Consider the following 19,594-nt stretch of genomic DNA (forward strand, 5'->3'; position numbering starts at 1 on the left):
GTGTAGGGACGTGCCGCGGAAGGGAGCACCCTGGGGCGCACGCAAGGGGTGGGCGAGCGTGCACAGAGCCAGCGCGTGTGTCCCAAGCAGGCACACAGCCACGCAGCCGGCACCACCCAGGAACAAACAGCGTCTACCTGCTCCCCGGCGGCGGGTGCCTGGCAGGCTTTGCTTCTGCTTTCCAAGCACGCAGCCCGGCCTCCAATTTGCCTTGTTTCGGCCGTGAATGAACAAGTGTCTCCTATTTACCGTAGGTGGGCGAGCCTGGCGCGCACGCTGCCACTAAGTGAATTTCAGCACCGTCCCCCCACCCTTTCCCCCCCCAGGCGGCATTGTCGCAGCCACACACACGCACCTCTCGGGGAGCGGAGGGAGCGGGCCGAGTCTCGTTCGGCAGGGGTGACTCGCAGAAGCATTACACGCATGATTACCCTTCAGATCAGGGGAACAGTGGCTTAACTGCGTGAGAAACGGCTGTTATTCAGGTAATGGATTTACAGCGCTCGCTACTAAAGTATCAGACACAGCAATTTTTTACAGCTTTCACGCTGGAATTTATGGCTGCAGGAGGCGATCTCCACGCGAGGCTGGGATCATTGCCTTATTTAGTATCCGAGGAGGAAAATTTATGTTTTCGCAGGGGTTTGTTTTGAAAGGTAACCTCCAGGCACGCGGCCCCCACCCCCACCCAAACCCCTCTCCTCCAGCCGCACACACAGGGACGCACGCTACACGTGTGTGCAGGCACACTCAGAGAGGCTGAGCAACACATGTGCAAGTGCTGGGTATACCCCCCTCGCTTGTGTGGGTGCAAGGCCAGAGAGGACTGCAGAGAGAGAAAATAAAACAGGAGACAGCCTAAAAGGACTCAGAAGTGGAAATGCATGTGGACATACAAAGTGACGGACACCTGGCGTGAGACATGGGCACGCAGAGAACTGGCCCAAGTACACCTGTATGCAAACAGGTGTGGTCAGACACGATTGTGCATCCAGGCCAATGTGCACACCCAGAAGCGCTGCCCTCACTGCCACACAGTGAGCCCCAAAGAAGGGAAAAACTGAGCAAGCTGCAGGCAGCAGGGCAAGCAGTGGTGGAAAGAGAGAAGCATCAACTTCTTTTATATGCAGCAGGTCTGTAAAATCACTCTGTGCCCCAGACATCACAAAAAAAACACATTCGGGTTTTCCGAGAGCTCTGCAGAGCTGGCCCCACAGAGACATCGCTTTCACTGCACTGAACACAGCCGCCTCTGGGACAGAGCAGGCCAACCTCCCAGCAGTGCACTGCGATGGCAGAGAATGGCTGGAAGCATCCAACAAGGGCAAACGGTAGTAGAGAGAAGGGCAAACATCACTTGAGCCTGGACGGCACCAAGGCAGAAGTGCAAAACCCCCACAACTCAGGTAAAGAGCGCGCGTGTGCAACTTCAACAGCCACACGGTTGAGACCTTGTGATCTGAACTCCTGTGCACGGTGACCCTGGGGACCTGGCACCTGTGGCTGGAAGGCCGTGAAAGGATCTGGGAAGATGTGCACGTGCGTGGGGACGAAGGTTGAGGTTTACCACGTGGCACACAGCTGAGGCTATTGGAGCGCTGCAGCTCTGTCCTCCCCACCTCCCCAGCGGGTATGGGGGTAGCACGCCTTCCCCTATCCCCAGACTTTAATACCCTTGTTTCCAAGTCTCTGGGAGTCCTGGAAGAGCCTTGGAGGATCTGAGCAGGCAGAAGAGAAAGGAAAAGGAGAAGAGCAAACGCTGCCCTACCTGCTGCTGCTGGAAGTGCAGGAGCTCCACGGGGCTCATCTCCCCATTCGTTTCCCCGCTGGCTCCTCCTTCGCGTCCGCCACCGCCGCCACCTCCGCCGCCCCCGTCTGTCTGGTTGGCGAGGCTGCTGACCCCGTTCTGGCTGGAGGGAGTGGATCGTATTGTCTCCGAGGCAGATTCAACCATCATGACTCGCTAGCAGGACCTGGGCGAGCAAGGAGAAGCAGCAGCACGTAAAGCAGAGCGTTATGGACGTTTCGGTTATATCCGCCATCCTGGGCTCGCCGTGGCCTGGTGCCTACTCAGCCCCCCTGGCCTCCCCAGGGCAAGGGTCCTGTCTTCCCTTGATCCATCCCTGTCTGCAGCTGCCCTGATAACACCAGGGAGCATCTCCAGTACCATCTCCACTGAACTGCTGAGCTCATGCCTACTGGAGCCGTGCATCCTCCCCTACACGCACACTCCAGTGTCCTCCCACTCTGCACTGGCCCCAGATGCACTATCCACACCTTTGGCTGTGATGTGTGCCATTGTAAGATCGCGTGCCCACCTCATGTCTCTCCACCACGCTGTCCATCCGATCCCCTTCCCCACTGGGCACTGCAATCTCTGCCATGCCCTTCCTCTCCTCCTCCACCTCCCCCTGCCAAAGCCCACATCCCTTCCACAAATGCTTCCTGCAGCAGTCGCCATCCCAGCCTGCCCTGCACCTGATCCACTGTCCTGCCTTCTCTCTCCATTTCATTAGGCTGCACTCTCCAGGACAGCACCTTAATCTGCGAGTCCAAAGACACGCTGGTCATTTAAAAACTCATTGCGCTGAGCCACTGAAAGATGGGTGGATGTGTCACTTTTACTCTAAGAGCGACCAACTCTAGCTTAGTTCAGGATGATTAGGAATCAGTCTATGTTAAACTAAAATGACCCACTCAAACTAAAACACTACCATCCATGCATTGGCTAGTTGAGAGTGCTCACACTAACTGCCACATAAATAACCACCAGTCATTTGTGAAGTGCCTCCTGTCTGTCCAGTCCTACACGTGGGCTTTATGGGCATTTATTCTAACCAGCGGAGGTAGCTGAAAAAGCAAAACCTCCGTCCCATGGGAAATTCCTGGATGCTGAAACTTTTATTTCAGCCTGCATCAAGATCTACAGGAGAAATCTCGGGATCCATCATAAAGGGAAAAAAAACCCAACCAACCCAACAAAAAACCTCCATCGTGTTTCATTTCAGTCGCTCTGAAATGCTTTGATTGTATTTTGTGCAGACGTCGAACCTAATCGTTTCCATAAAGACTGAAAAACAGAATGTTTTGACCTTATCAAAGCAAAATGTTTTGATAATTTGCCACTGAACATTTTCGATGAACTTGAGACGTTCCCCTGAAACGTTGCCATTTCATCCAACTGGCATTCTCCATTTCACTGAATCAGCATTTTTTCCTGGGAAAAACATTGTGTTTGAACGCGATTGACGTCCTGCAGCATTACAAGGCCTGCAATATTTTGTCTCTCTCTCAGAGCTCCAGCTCTGGGAGTCAGGTGATTGTGGGGAAACACCAGCTTTATTTTTCCTAGCCATCGTGGTTGTAGAAAAAGGCTTGGAAAAACCTGACCAAAGTCTGTCCTAAAGGCTCCAAATTTCTAGGAAAAAACCCTCTATTTCTGTACAAGCTGTACAAGCAGTGTACAACTGTACAAGCAGTGACCAGACACACGCAAACATTTGCAGAGCTGTTAATAGTCCCCCATCCTGCACCTTCATCCATTCCACACCCAGGCAAGAAATCTGCCCCTCTTCCCACCCCCAAATTCTGCAAGGGGAAAATAGAGATACCACCAGCACAGATAGCGAGCATCCTGCCCCCGCTGGGCTCTGTCACCATCAGTGATCCCCATCTCTCTCCCTTCCCTTCTGAAAAGCTGAGGGTGGAGTAAATGCAGCCACAGGCTGGCAGGACTTGGCACTTGGCTTCACTCTGTACAAGCCTCAAGGGTCCTGCAGGGACTGCTGAGGCGAGGAGTGTTTGGAAGCTCTCTGGCAGGACCCAACGGGGAGAGAGCTTCCCGGTCTGATCCCTGTAGAGTCCTGCAATCTCAATAGCACGGGCTGGGTCTAGCTCTTTTACAACCTGATGCATCTGTGCACCTGCCCTCCCCCCAGATCACCCTGGGAGGAATGATGGGAGAGATCTCATGGATCCTTGGGAGAGAGAAAAGGAGTTACAAGACATGGACCTCTGTGCTGGGTACCTAGGAGATCCCAAAAGACAAAGAGCAACAATACACAATGACCCCTGGTTTGAAGCAGTGCCAGGACGAGTCTTGGAAGGCACTGCTGCTAGCACAACTGAGTTGAGTAGAGCATGCAGACAGGCAGCCTTGCCAAGGTAAGTAGCATAGACGAGCCCGTAGAGAAAAGAGAGCGGGGATTCAGGTGTAGAGATGGACCCAAACACCCCACCACGCCCTGAATGCACCATTTGGAACAGAAATCAACTCGCAGCCCTTCCAAACTCCTCGTGCCTGGGGAAATTCAGACCCAGAGCTAAACCGCACAGCCCGGACTCATCTCTGCTCCGCGTCGTCCGGCAGCCGTGCTGAGACCGACACAGTTTGTGGAGAAGGCATCTCACCTGTGCTCCGCACCACAGCATCGTTGCTGAGGGCATGCGGGCAGACAGCCATGGTTAGGCAAATCACCAACTTCTTGTTCTCCCTTCCATGCCACGGCAGTGAGTGAGCTGTTGTGACAGAGCCTCCCCTCCCCAAACGCTTTATTTCGTCTCGTTATGGGCTTGCCTGTGGCCACTGTCATCGCAGCATCCCAATACCTTGCAAGCATTAATGGCTTTCACAATACAGCTGGGAAACGGCAGGTTTGCTGCCTCCCTTGCACACGTGGGCAACTGTTGCATTAGGGGCCGAAGTACCGAGTTCTGTTCAGGCACTGAAACAGCTCGCCTGATTCTCCATCCTGCACACCAGGGTAAGGAGCCCTACTGAAAGTCTGGCCACAAGACGACAAGGGGAGCAGCCAAGTGCCATGCGCTTCAGGATTGATTCCTTACCCGGTTGCTTAAAAGCCCAGCTCTACATAATCTGGTCCCACATCAGTTCTCTGGTCCTAACAGGTCTGTAGTAGAGGCAGGAACTTAACTCCAGATCTGCAATTCAGTGGGCACCTTTTCCTCTACCATTAGCACTGCATTTTAAATTAGCACAGCCTGGGGTGTGGGTCTGAGAAGACGCAGGCACCCAGCTAAAAAGGGACTGGGCTAATCTGTAAATCAGTCAGGCTTTACCAGTGAGCAAGTCATTAGCAGTAAGAGATGCCCTTCTTCAAACCACAGGGCACCTACGACAGGGCATTCACATAGCGCTGCTTCCCTTCACCGATGAGTCTATGTACCCCAACGGGTCGCGTGAACAGTGATCATAGGCAGCTCCTTGTACACGACAATACAGACCGCTGTTAAAGTGCAAACTTTCTGTTCCATAAGGCAGGGGTATAACCTTATTTTAACAGTAGGGAGGAAGGCGAGGGTAGCCAGGACTCCTGGGGTCTCTCCCTGCTCCCAAATTTAAGTAAGATGCTTCCCTTCTTAATGAGGTGGCTTCCCTAATTATGAAAGCAGGATGCTTGTTATTCATCACTCTGTATAATGCGCTTTGAGAGCTAAGGGTGAGAGGCACCAACATGCAGGGCGCTGAGCTTTTAACTATCTGAGGGCAGGCTTAAAGAGCAGCTGGATACAGAGCTCCTGGTGTGGAAAAGGAGGAGAGCCCCTTGCTCTCCAGCATTGCTGAGAGCTGCAAGGACAGGGCAGGTGTGCTATCAATACACGGGACTGATCCATTTGGGGCTGGGGGCTCCTAGAACGGCTAGTGGCAACACATCACTGTAAAACACTTGCAAGTTGTGATCTCTAATCAGTGAGTTGAAGGCACCAGTCACCTGGCTGGATGCAGCGACTGCTGGGCAAAACTCTCTGGCCTGCATTATGTGGGAGGTCAGAGACGATGGCCAGCGTCTTCTGGCCTTGAGACCTGTGAATGCAACCAACTGAAATAGCCAAAGAGGGACTCGTCCTGGGGCTCCGGTACTGACAAAGGCTGGACCTGGGATCTTTGCAGTAGGAGATGGGAAGCAACTGGAGCGCTGAGGGGAACGGTCCCTACCTGTATCCACCTGTGGTGCTAATGTCACTGCTGGAAGGAAGGAGACAGAGAGCAGCAGTTTTACTTTGTTCAGCCCTGCTCCTTCCCAGACCGAGCAGAGAACTGAAGTGCTTCCTTGGCTGCTGATCCAAGAACTGGTCAGCAAGTTCGAAACAGAAGAAAAAAGGGGATGAAATGGGGGAGGAGTGGGGGGAGAAAAAAGCCTGCGTCTCCCCCCCACCACACACACACACCCATTACCCTCTTTCTTTTCTGTCCTTTTTTTTTTCTTCCAAGATAGAAAGACAAACCGCGAACAACATAATTGCTGAAATGTGGCGTGTAATAATAGCTATTCAGGAGCTGATCATTCATTTTAAACAGGGTGAAGTAAGCTTCTCATTTGCATGTTGGAGATTATATGCATTTCAAAAGTCATTTCCGCAGGGTGTATGAATGACATTAATTCCCATGTGGAGTTGTCGGCTCCCTCCTGTAGTCCTCACACTATCAAAAACACACGCGCTCGCACACGCACACGCACCAAGTGACATGGTTGTAGCTACAGGAGAATTCAAGGTTAAAGGGATTACTCAATTTTTATTTTTGCTTAAGAGGCAGGAGTCGCGAGCAGGGAGGTGAGGGCAGCGGGCGAGATCGGGGAACACGGCTGTATGGCCAGGGGAGCTCTCGGGGAAGAGATCGCAGAGATCATCAGCAAAGGAGACCAACGATGCTACATTAGCAACCAAAAGAGGAAGACTGGGGAAAGAGGCATCGCTCCGATTCTGGATCCATGTGTTGACTAGAGCTGAGCTCTGATATGCTGCACAGGGTGGTCTCCAAACCAGTACACCGCGTAGTTACCCGCTGCGGGGGTTGAAGCACGGGTAACGCGGCCGTACGGGAGATGGAAGAACGAGGGTACAGGAAGATGATACGACTAGTCCCAATTAAAAAGACCCAGTCAGGAGCAGAGAAAAGGGAAAGAAGCCAGGAGTCCTGAATCCTAGTCCTCTCTTCTACCAATATAGCTTGTGCTTTGCCTTAGGGACTCCCGTACACACCAGAGCATTACATTATAACCTGCTCCAACTATTACATTCCTGTACGTCCTGCTCATGCTGCTCCCAGTTGATCAGTTGGGTCACAATTTCTCCCCCTTACATTGCATTCATTCGACTTCATTTCCACTCTTTTGCTTTATATCGGTTCTTATACAGCTGTCATCCCCGCTGCATCTGAGCAGGGGACAGGGTGCTGTTTATGCTTCTCTTATAGTAGGTGAGCACTTCTTACATAGTTATTCTCACAATTGACCTGTGAGGCAGGGCATGGCTGCTCTCCCCATTTTACAGAGAGGTTTAGAGAGGCTACGGGACAGGAACAAGATCACACAGGAAGTCTGTGGCGGTGCATTTTCCAAGTTCCAGGCTTCTGACTTAACACTCGAGCCCTTCTCCATCCTTCCCACACCTTTTCTTCAACCCTTTCTCAACCACGGTCTCACCTCGTCTATGAAGCAACCCTTCTACTTGGTGCTTGATAGGTTTTGGGTCCCTAGATCCAAAACAAGAATCTAGATAAAAACCCTTGACCCCACTCCTTCCGCTCTCTCTCATCTGGCAGTTCTTCCCAGGTGTAGTCTCATCCCCATCCCAAAGCACTTCATCCTAGTCCTATCCGGCTTCAAGGGCACAAAAACCCACAAGGCTGGACCACTTTGCTTTAGAACGATTTGCTGGCTTAAGGCTAGCCAAAGTTGGTCAACTTTTTCCATTCAAAATAAAGCAGACACCCAAAAGTCCCCTTCCCATTTCAAAAACAAAAGAAAAGCAGCTTTCCTTTTTTGATTGCACACAAGATCTTTCCAGTTTTCAAAAGGGAAAAGAAAAAGGGAGATACAATGACATTTCTTTCCAGTTTCCCCTTAAAAATTATCCAAACAGCCTTAACCTTAAAGGAGCGGGCAGTCCTGCTGGGGGAAGCAGAAAGGACCACAGGGCCTATCTGCGCCCAGAAGTCACAAGGTATCTGTGGGGCTAATAACTCTGAAGGATTCGAAACGGGATTAGACTTTTCTATAGAGAATAAGCTTATCCAGAGTTACGACAGGAAGTACTAAAAAAGGAAAGTTTTGGGAAGGATATCAACTTACCTGGCTTCGGGGTATAAATTGTAGCCCAACCATGGGGAATTAGGAGGAAATTGTTTCTCACGGGCAGGCTAGAACTGGGGTTTTGTCCACCTTTCTCCGACATATCTGCTACCGGGCACCGCCAAGGACTGAACAAACCAAGCATTTTGGTCCACCCCATAATTCCTAAAATCGATGGCAAAAGATGGGTCACTTCCAGTTTCCAGCTCTAGTACACAGGACTATCCTGTTCTCAAGCCCTAGTGAGATGCTGTGGCCTTTGTGTTCCCAACACAGCAGCAAAGGGCTTAATAAATAATTATTGCCATGAAAATCTTTCCTTCTAGATGCAGGTTTTGCCAAGCCTTGAAAAAGTAAAGCTGAGGGTTTGTGTCCCAACTCGGATAGATAGCACAGACTGAAATTAAGAACAAGTAACTTTTTTTTTTTTTTTGCATGTTGGCTGATTTGGGATTTGAGGATTCCCAGCTAAGGCTAGAAGGTTATGAGAAATCTGTATAAGTCTATCTATTGATATAGACATTGTTAGGCTCCCTCTGCAAACGCTGAAGGCACATGTAAAACTTAAGCAAACATATAACTCACAAGTGAAGCACAAGCAGAATCAAAGCCTTCACCTTTCCTCTATTTTAGCCCTCTCCGCGCAAACACACATATTTAAATAGCTCCAGTTCAGTCGCTTCTCCAGGCCCAGTCAGGATCAGGCCCACATCTTGCAGAGAAAACGTACAGACACAAAAACTGGGTACAGACATTCAAAAAGCCGGACTCAATCTAAACGGCATGGTCTTCTGCAAGCGGCGTAGTTTAGATCAGCAGTGAAGACAACACACATTCGCCCTTTGATGGTCGGGGGACAAATCTCAGGCTGGGTTCCACCAATTTTAAACCAGTTTGTGTGCACTGAACTTCTGTTCCGCTGTGGGTATAGACCCATTTCCAATCACTTATACTGGTAAAAGTGTAATATCTGTACGTGGCCAAAGAGACCCCCTGCCCCAAGAGGCTATCTTAGAAGCTGAGCCTCAGAGAAAGAGTGAAAAAAAAATCAGAAAAACCCCGCTCACAAGAAGCAACCAAAGCTGTGCAAGTGGATTGCTAATCGCCATCTCCATTCAGTGAAGTGATGGAGATGCTGGTTGCAGAATCAGCCTTCCCTCTAATGCACACCTTTCACATGGCAAAGAAAAGCAAACCAAAGCAGGGAATTAGTCCAGGAGTGAAGAGAGAGAGCCCTTGTGTCTTTCACTGCACCATATGGCACAAAGAGTATATTAATTACCGTTGCTTTTTAATTAACAATTGCTTAATCTGAGCAGTAACATTTGCCTTGACATCTTTTGACTTGCTGCTAACCTGTAAAGCGCACAAACCATGCCAAGTCATCAATTAATTTTTATTGACGTTTTCTTCCCCCAAACAGGCACAATACCAGGGTTTTCCAATTAACACCTCCGTACTCTCTAATTAGTGCAATTAACAGACTGATGGATGCCCAGAGTTTCCCTAGGAGAGAAGGTGCAGATCAGCTGTTTTTGCTGTATGGACGGATCTCCTGCTGAGCGCACACATGCACTCACGCTCCTCTCCCCCAGGATTTAAAGAGAGACCACACTTGCAGGTGCTCCTACCGGTAAGCACAGGATCTTGTATCTGCCTGCATTTCCCCACCAAGTTTACCATCATCATCAAGCGCTTACGAACGTAAGAACTATGGGTCAGACCCTAAGTCCAGCTTGCCCAGTCTCTTGTGTCGCACAGTGCCGGACGGCGGCTGCTGAAGGGGAGAGCGAACAGGGTTATGATGACCAGGGTTTTTTCCGTTCTTCCCCTCCCCCTTGCATTTAGGATGTAGGAAGCATTTAGGGTCTAGGAAGCTCTCATTCAGCGGCCGTGCCCCTAACTCCTGTCCTCAACAGCGAGCACTGTTCCTTTCCACCAAGAATTTGTCCAGTCCCTTTTTGAATTTGGTTAAGCTGTCAGCTTCCAGCCCATACGGTGGCAACAAGTCCCACACTTTAAATTACTCGCTGTGTGAAAAAACTTCCTTTTTCTAGTTTTGAACTCACTACCTACTAGTTTCATTTTGTAACCCCCTAGTTCTTGTATTGCGGGAGAGAGTAAATAAAAAATCCCTATCCACTTTCTCTTCGTTTCACATTTGGTAAACCCTTATTGTATGCCCCCCTTATTGTGTCCCTCCTCAAACATCTCTTTTCTAAATTGAATGGGCCTAACCTATTTATGAGAAGGGAAGGATGGTGCAGCACTCTCCATCTGCATGCTGAACAAGCATAAACAGCATTTGCTTTGCAGGACATTTTGAGAATAAAGACCACGAGGGTCCTTTATAATGTAGCATGTCCTTGTCTTAGCTCTTCTTCTTGTCCACCTCCCGTTTTAAACAGCTTTACCACAAGGAGCTCGAGAAACCCTATAACTTCATACAGCCCTTTAGGTGGAGTAGCATTTCCCTCCTCTCAGATCAGGGTGCGCACATCTTGCAAGAACCAGCACCCTGCCCTGAGGAGCCTACAATCTGAACGGGACCAAATGCAGAATCGAAGCGAAATCCCCGAGACGTTTACAGACGGATACAGGGCAATGTCGCTTATTAGCTACAGAGTGGTAGCAGAAGTTATGGCGAAGTGTTTTTGGCAGAAAGCCCTGATGGCAGAGGACGCGCAGAACACGTGTGGGCCCTGGAAATGGGGAGATCCAAGACTGGTGACTTCTCTGGGACTATTCAGCCTAGATATCACTCACCATGCATTAGGCTGCCCCTGTGATGGGAGGCTGTTCCCTGCCTCACACAGGTGTCCTCTGCTTTCTGTCCCCATGTGCTCAAGGGGAGCCAAGGCTCGGAGCTCACTGCTCTGCTCCATACTAAGGGCGCTGGCCGTTGACCAAATGGCAAACCCCACGGCCAGCTCCATGCTGCTGTCTGGTTGCAGTGGGCCGCCACGGCCAGCGCCTATCAGGCCTCTCCGCTCCATAGCCACCACTTCCAAATTCCTCAGACACGGACCTCTGACAACAGCCGCCTGTCCCCAGAGGCACGCACATGCATTGCCCACCATGCACAGGTGACACGCACCTCTGCTAGAGCCCCCCACGTGCAGCTATTCACCCCCTACCTCAGCAACGGGCGGGCAAATGAACTCTGTCACTACTAGATGAGATGCACACAAGCACTTTCCCACCCCTCAAGACCAGGAGAAGGGCTATAAGTACCCTAAAACCCTCCGCCAGTCCCCTTGTCACTCGCCCTAACGGGCACTTCCCATGCCGAACCGGTCTACCCCATCTAGTCACCTCCAATACCGTTCTGTTCCTCGCACGAATCAGAGCAAACAGAAAACCACCCCGTGCCCAAGCCCCGTGCACAGCACAGCAGTGCAACACCCAAAGCCACACTCCCCTGCCTCAGTTTCCCCACCACGAACATGGGCGCTGGCCTTCTCTTTGTGAAAAGCACTTTGAGATTCACGGACAGAAGCACCGAGTCTGATCAGCAGGTCAAACGCTGGCCCTCCCACAGCCCTTCCCACAATATCACCGCGATCTCCTTCCCATCAGCATCGGGGAGAGGCTGAGTTTGCCTCAAGTGCAAAAAGGAAGGAAGCTGGTAGAAAGAGGACAGGGCCGATTAGCAAGGAGCACGGACAAACCTCCCGCTCGAAGCTAAGGCCAGCATGAGGAATTTCAGCTGCTCTCCTGGAACAATCCAGGTTTTGTAGGTCTGTAAAAACCCAACCTTTAAAAAAAAAGGGAGTGCTGCCAAGTATTGAAGACTTGCCCGTGGCTCTCCAGAGAGAGGGGTGGCTGGTCAGGCCAGAAGCAGCAATATCCTCTCCCGAGATATTTCCCTAAGAGAGAGGAACGCTGCCCAGAGCTCAAAGCTCCAGCGCCCTCCGCAAAACCTCCCAGTCGCATCCGCGCTGCCGCCACGGCCCATCCCTAGGCGTTAGCCAAACCAGTTTGCCTAACGCATTCTTTCAGGCTCCAGACGCAGTGAGACCCGAAGGCAAGGCAGACAGGAAGAGAGCAAGGCCGGGCATCGTGCCTGCGTCACCGCCTCTTAGCACGGCGAGGTCTTTCCCTGAAGCAACGGTTTCCAAGGAGCAAGTACATCTCCGGGACCTGTTTGGCGGGTCCTGGCAGCGGAGGCAGACGGCGGTAGCTGAACAAAACATAATCAGAGAGCTCCTAAGCAAATGCACAGGTTGGGGAGGGAAGGAGATTGCATCTCACGAGGCTGCAAGGGCTCAAGCGGTCCCAGGCACGAGTATAACTAGCTGGGCTGGAAGCCTGCATCCCCAGTGCCGCGAGGGGGATGCTTTCTGGCTCAAGCACACTGCGAGGGGAAAAATGCTCGACAAGAAGAGGAGTCTGCTGGAGTCTCTCCTCTCTCTCTAACCGGCTCTCCTCCGAGGCACAGAAAGGTGAGCTACCTGCCTCCCCGGGCCCGGGCATGACGAACTCCCGAGGAAGCAACTCGCTAATCTTGAAAGGCTTTTGCGCGAGGTGGAGAAGCTGCAGCCGGGCTCGCTCAGAGAGTGGCTTTTTACCCTTTAATTAGCACACAAACACATGGAAATGTGGAAAGGGGATTAAAATAAAAAGTCTGGGGGAGCTCAAACGAACTGAAAGCATTACAGTAAATTAGAAGAGATTTAAGGAGCCAGGGATTGGCTAAGTCCAGGCACCCTCTTTAATGGGATCACACGTACGGGCACTTTCATCTTCTACTTTCATCTCTCTCCCAGCAACTCATTTTGGACGAAGTCAACCTCCGAGCCCTGCCAGCGACTGCCCCTCCCCACCTCAGGTGCTGGGCGCTTTCAGGAGCCCGGAGCCATTTTCGGAGGAGGAACCTGACTGCAGGACAAGGCCTGATGGACACACCTGGCTCTGCTCAAGTGACCCAAGACACTGGCAGTCCCTGCCCACCTGGCCCCTCTCCGAGCACACAGCAAACCCCTGCCTGCCCAAGACCCCTTACTTGGCATCCTTCACTCTTGAGGCAGCTCTCAAGGAAGCGTACGGCGCCGTTCCTCCTGGGAGCAGGACCCGGGAAGAAGCGGCAGGGCACGCATGTGCCGCATGCAACCGCTGAGCTTTCCTTGCTGTAAAGGAACGGGGTGGGAACGGCTGCAGGAAGCTCTCCCTTGTACGGCTGGGTGCAGCTGCAAGGGGCACACCTGCAAAGCCAGCCTTGGCACCACGCACAACCCCTGAAAGCAGTAGAGCTTGGCCTACAGGCACCTGCTGGCCAGTCAGGCGCTGGTCCAGCTGGAGGCCCCACTGGAAAGGTCCACAGCTGGGGAAGGGTAGGGAACTCGACCCATGCCCTACCGGAGGGGTGGTGGGAACGGCAACCCCTCTCTGAAACGGCCCCCTCTGCTCTTCAATACTCGCCTCCGATTCAGCTGCTCCAGCAGGAAACTCTCGCCAGGCTCAACCCTGTACTTCCCGAGACTCTTCTGAAGCAACCTGGAAAACGTCCCGGCATCTGTGACTCGCTCAGCAACACCTGCTCTATTCCATGAGCCTGCAAGGGGCCCGGCTTCAGGAGATGCCCCCCGTTGCACGATGCCCTTGACACCTAGGGCCCATTCGATATCCTATGGCACTTTTCCCCAAGGGGGAAGTCCGGGCCAAATCACATCACAAGCCAGCTCCAACGATCAAACCTCAAACATCAACACGGGTCCTTCAGCGACATTTTGCTTCCTTTTTCACTTCCTGTCCCAAACACCTGGGAACCGCTTTGAGAAGCTGCTACCTTCCCTCCCCAAAATCCAGACGCTCCCACATCGAGGCAACCCTGAGCTTGTATGTCGGTTTGGCGAGAAGGCGCATTAAGAAATGCTGATTGGCTGGATTATTAATTAACTCCTTCCTTCCTTTACGTCGCACTCTCCTCCCATCACGCACCCGACTTCAAAAACCCTCCTAGTGCCTGGGCTGCCCTGCATACGGCACGGTGCCGCCAGCCCGGGCTGCAAGGATCTTTCAGCCATGCCAGGTTGCAGGGTAAGAGGATAAGCCCCCCTCCCCATGGGCACCCAGCCAGAGATGGCGCAGGGCACGTGCCAGGCACTGAGACCGTGGCATCACCCACCACTTCCCTCTGCTGAGCTCTTGAAAAGATTAAAAAAAGAGCTCCACTCCATCTCATTAAGAAAGTAAACACAAGAGCCATCTAAGTGTCTAATTAAGCTTCTAATTAGTCCCCGCTTGTTACTAATGCAAATTAGATTACGCCGCTTAACTACAGCATGTCCACAACACCCTTGTTAATTGCGGCCTTTTGAAATTAAATTACTCCCTAATTAGCATATCAAAGCCATTGATTCGGAGCCAGGAAAGATGAGGGCAGGAGGAAGCCGAACGCCAAGTTTTGTTAATCAGGGACGTCTAATTAAATAGTGACGTTGCGCATGGGGGCTCCTGTCTTGCTGTTTGGGAGGCGGACGCCTGGGCGACTGGAGGGATGCCCGTAGTTGAACAGGGCACCGTGGCTACCCCGTCCTGCTGTAGAGCAAGGCTCCTGCTGGCATCCAACCCTTCCCATCCTCTTTGGAAAGGGCTGGACCCTGACTCCCAAGGGTTCCTTGGTTTCATCCCTCCATCCACGCCAAGGCGCTTTATACCATGAGCACCAACGTGCAGTTGAAATCACCTGCCTTTGCCTGGCCTCACTGCTCTACAGCTACAGTTGGCTTCTGTCCAAGGCCACGTGGGCACCCGGGAGCAGATGCACCCATGTGAAGACAGGAGAAGGACTCACCTGAACAGAGAGGTGCAGGGTACCTGGAGACCGGGACCAGAGAAAGGCCTCGATTTGGCTCTGGGTTGACTCCAAGCTCTGGGGTGATCAGAATTAGCCCAGTCCCAGCCCTAGACCACCCGTTCTCAAAGGCCGAGGGAAATATAGGGTTCCAGTCCAGGCCATCTCTGTAATACAAGCCTGCTGCTCGTGTAAAGCCCCACCTAACAGTTTCCACCTGCCAACTCGTGCAGATGTTTGTTGGACCTGCAGGCACAGGGGAGGGTCGATGCCACAAGCCAAGGTACCAGCGACCTTGGGGCTCAGAGTCCGAGACAAATTGGTACGAAAAATCACTGTACTGCATCACACTCGGGCCCAATGAGGCTCATGCTAGACAAACAAGTGGGGAGAGCTAGTGCAAGCCTCAGCGTACAAATAAAGGGCAGGGGAGCATTGGGAATGGAGTGAGGTGAAATGACCTGCCTTGGGCCCCAAAGCGGGTCAGTGGCAGACTTGGGAACAGAAAGACCTCCTGACACCCCATCCAACATCTGGACTAGACAGCGTGCATGGAACTATATATAAAGCCTGCAAGATGCAAATGATTCAGCACCCAGGAGACTTCTGAAACAACGGACGATCCAGAGTGACCAGATACCGAGGGCATTAATATTAATATTATGGTAGGGAGGTCCTAGGGTAAGAGCCCAACTGTGCTAGAAGCTGTACAAACAGACGACAAAAAGATGGCTCCAGGCCCAAAATTGCTTAGCGACTCCCTCCCGAGACCTCTCCTGAAGCAGAGACCCAAGCACGCTACTCCAGCTAAGCAATACAACTCTGACCTGGTTTGGAAGAACCGGCCCATCGTTCTGCACTACGCACCAACACCCAGCAGCCTCCCACCGTTCCTCTGGCATGAGAGGCTGCTTTCACTTGCGCTGGGAGAGAGATGTCTTGAAGTCAGAAAGACAGGGAAACTCAAACCCACCCATCAATCCACAGACCGATACACCTCCATCTACACAGAGACGCCTAGAGCAGAGTCACCACCTGCACAGCTTCACCCCATCTAGCACATACAGGATAACGGGGCTGCAGAGTCCAGGGCTAGGGACTGCAGGGCAGACGTCACGGCCCTAAATTGTATTCTTGGCTTTCCTTGAACTTGGCTAAGTCCTTCAACAGTGCCTCGGCAGACCTCCGGTCTACAGATTGGAAAAAATGCTACTTTTGCCATTTTTTGCAATGCTCCTCTGTAGGCATCTACCAGCTGACAGTCACCTCAGACAATGGTAGAGGAAACCAAAGTCAAGAAAACCCAGCCCCTCGCCTCCTGAGCTGCAGATAGACCGGGATGATGAACGACACTGTTTGCTCCCCACCTACTCCCCTCCTGCGCAGCGGCTCACTTCTCTCTTATCACCGATGGTCGCGGGTTATAGGACTCAGCTTCATGCCTTTCCAACCCCAACATGGCCCTGGCCCAAAGGAGCTGAAGGGAGCTTTAGACCCAAAGGTCAAGGTGCTGGATCCAAAGTTGGATCCAGAGCAGGAGGGGCAGGAAACGGTAGGCGTTAGTCTTGATAGCCGTTGGCTCAACACAGAAGTCTCTCCGTCGACTTCAATTTATTGATATGTCTGGAGATGAGCCCGGCCCATCATTCTCAGAAGACAGAGAGGAGCTCAGAGTAGACTTCAGCTAGTCGTTCCACTTGTCTCCATCCAGGGATTTTCCTCCAGTTGTCAGAAATAGAAATCAAATGCCAGGTCATGCGAGCTGCAGGATCTCTCCCAGTTGCCCCTGCATTTCTCATCAGACAGGGTCTCCATTCGCCCCCTCCCCTAACCCTCTGGGCACCAAAACCTGACAACAGGAAGGGAAACAAAAATAGGAGGCTAGACATCCCACTGCGGGTTAGTAAGAAAATGGGGCCTTTCACCCCTAGGATCTGGGGATAAGGCACTGCACCGAGAGTCAGGAATAGCTCAACTATGGACTTGCTGCGTGATACTAGACAAGCTGCTTCCCCTCTCTGTGCCTCTGTTTCCTGCCCTTTCCCAGTCTTGTCCACTTAAATCAGTGCCCCTCGACCTTTTTTTTTTTAGACTCAAAACACCCCTCGACAGACTCGAGGCACCCTTTGGAGAATGCCAGCTCCTAGTTTTCCCTCATTTTTTGACTACAGAAGCACAGTTGAGCAGTTGTGCTGCAAAAAAAGAACAACTCGGAGGGACCAGACCATAACAGGTGCGAATGCTTTTAACACTACCGATTTCTGTTTGAAGCCTCTGGCTTGCTCTTGTGAATCATGCTTGCAAGTACAACCGTGCTAACACTGCACGGCATGCTTGAAAGCCTTGCAAAGCACCCCGGTTAAGGATCGCTGACTTGGATTAGAAACTCAAGACAGAGCCGGTCTCTGGCAACGTGCACATACAACTCCGCTAGAGGCTTCTAGGTGCTCTGGTCCCAAATCCACCGCTCTCGCAGGCTCTGTCCAGCAAAAACACCCAACAGGCAAGGGGGACGAGTTACCCATCGGGCTCTAGGCACGCCGGGCAGGCAGCACGAGGAAAGCTGTGCTTATTTGGAAGAAAAACAAGACACTGCCAGAAGTCAGGGCTCTCCGTTTCCCATCACTAGCGCTAAATCCTAAGCATAAATATCCCCCAAACGCCATACTCCCCAAGCCAACCGTACAACACGCTCAGTCGTGTAAAGGATTTTCAAAATGTGCCATGAGGGGGGAAGCTCGTTCAGGATGCAGCCGAACTCCTTTAAAACCACTGCCGTCAGCTAGATGAGAGGAAGAGGGTCTGACCGGCGGAAAGGTAACGGCATTGAGCGAGCGTGGCGAGCAGTAGTTCCTACCGACGGTAAAACCACTTTGGTTGTCTTTGTTGGGAGCGGGGTGCCCGCCAGGGAAGCGCGGGAGCAGTCACTTGGCATCTACGCTGCTCAAATCGCCCACCTCGACCGTCATGAGAGGTGTCGACACCAAGGAGGAATCCAGGTCTAAAATAACCTGGTGGATTCATAGTCACCATACGGATGAGGGGAGTAAAATAAAGTGAATTCCTCTATTTTATAATTATTATTTAAATAACTTGTGAATAACCCAGTTCTTTTAATTTTCTAACTTTTTCCTTTTTTTTTTTTTTGTTTAAGGAGGTGGGAGGAAAAAAAAGGGGGGGGTTGAAAATTGGAAAAGTTTAATACAGAGGGAGAGAGTCTATTAGAAAAAAAAAATGCAGACAGCCTGTCTCATGGGAAGAGTTGAAATATTAAAGAAAGGAAAATCACTTCTCAGGCAGCAGAGACAGAGGAGAATGGAGCGGGTTTTAAGAGAAGGAGCCGCGCACTTTTAATTGAAAAGAGGGAGATTCAAATGAAATATCCAATATCCCTGGTTAAAGAAAGGAAGAAAGACAGACCTTGGCCGCTTTGCTACGCTGAGAAATTGCTAAAGCACTAACTTTATTTTTCCCCTCTCTTCTTAAGTTATAGGAAAGAGGGATGGGGGAAAAGAAAAAAAAAAAAAAAGAAAGGTTTTCTTCCTTTCATACGAGAAGAACTCAAGAGTGTGGGAGTGGAGGGTGGGGGAAAAGACCAAGTTTTATTCATTTATTTTATTTTATGAGTAAAATAGTAATAAAAAAAAGACAGAGAGTTTTATAATGTCACAGTGTTTGGAAGAAGCAGCAGAAGGGGAAAAAAAAGAGAGAGAGAAAGGGAAAAAACCAGCTAAGAACAGAAGGGCCGGTTTTAACCACCCGCCGTACAAGCCTCTTTCCCAACGAGATTCAATTAATTGATAACAAGAGGCATCAAATTAATTTTTCAAGGATGTTAGATTTTGATGAAGGAAAAAATCTCTCTGATTTTAATCGGGGCGGCGTTTAAAAGGCATAAATGAATATCCCTTTCTAATCATCTGAGGCACTGAAGAAACGCCAAGCGGTTAACGTGAAAATTCAAATAGTTTAATTAGGGGGGGTTGAGGGGAGGTGGCCGTGTCTGGGGGGGAGGGGGGAGGGGGAGCTGGGTCTCTCTTTTAAGGAGTATTATGGAAAAAAAATGTGTGCGCACGCACGTGTGTGTGTGTGTGTGTATATACATGTATAAAAAAATTCCTCCAACCATCTCACCCCCCTCTCCCCAGCGCACAGTTGTAAAAACATTTCTCAACGGTTCCTCGTTTGAATAGAGACCACTTCCCATCACAACCTAATTAACAAAAATGATAATGGAGGGGTAGGGGGGGAGGAAATCACAGAAAACCAACCAAAAAACCCCCACAACTGAACTCCAGGACTGGGGAAAAAACCCATGACACGCACACAAGCCACTTGCATTGAGGTACCCCAGAAACCCAGGCACGGTGGTCTCCTCTTTCCACCCGCACATTGCAAAGGGATTGTTAAGATGCAGGAAGTTAGCAGGACATGCACACTTGCTGCCCAAAATTAAATTAAATTTAAATGAAAAGACAGTTCTGTTTTTTTTTTTTTAAACAACTCAGTAGTACTGCTTATGTTTTAAGGGCCGTATTCACAGCTGAGGTTGGACTAATCCCAGAGGAAAATTAATAGCCATTTCATGGCCAAATGCAACAGAGTTAAGAATACCAACCTATATAAGCATGTAAAGAATTGGGTATTTTTTGTGCGCATCTCTCGTGAGACATTCAAGGTACGCAGCTGTTAGCGCTACAGAAAA

At 50.9% G+C, this 19,594-nt stretch overlaps 1 protein-coding gene across 7 annotated transcripts in view; it reads right to left on the reverse strand.

Annotated features, from left to right (window-relative positions):
• Positions 1 to 19,594, reverse strand: part of FOXP4 (forkhead box P4) — a 124,450-nt gene that overhangs the window by 83,981 nt on the left and 20,875 nt on the right. For 6 of the 7 annotated variants that reach the window (XM_025205820.1, XM_014520583.2, XM_025205821.1 and 3 more), the window contains exon 2: positions 1,769 to 1,973. In XM_025205820.1, coding sequence (XP_025061605.1) covers positions 1,769 to 1,957 — 189 coding nt within the window. In that variant the 5' untranslated portion in view covers positions 1,958 to 1,973. Of the gene's footprint in view, positions 1 to 1,768; positions 1,974 to 8,093; positions 8,209 to 19,594 lie in introns of those variants that run through there. The other variant, XM_025205818.1, reaches the window with a different exon arrangement.

Source organism: Alligator sinensis, unplaced genomic scaffold (assembly GCF_000455745.1).
Source record: "Alligator sinensis unplaced genomic scaffold, ASM45574v1 scaffold872_2, whole genome shotgun sequence".
Taxonomy (NCBI): domain Eukaryota; kingdom Metazoa; phylum Chordata; order Crocodylia; family Alligatoridae; genus Alligator; species Alligator sinensis.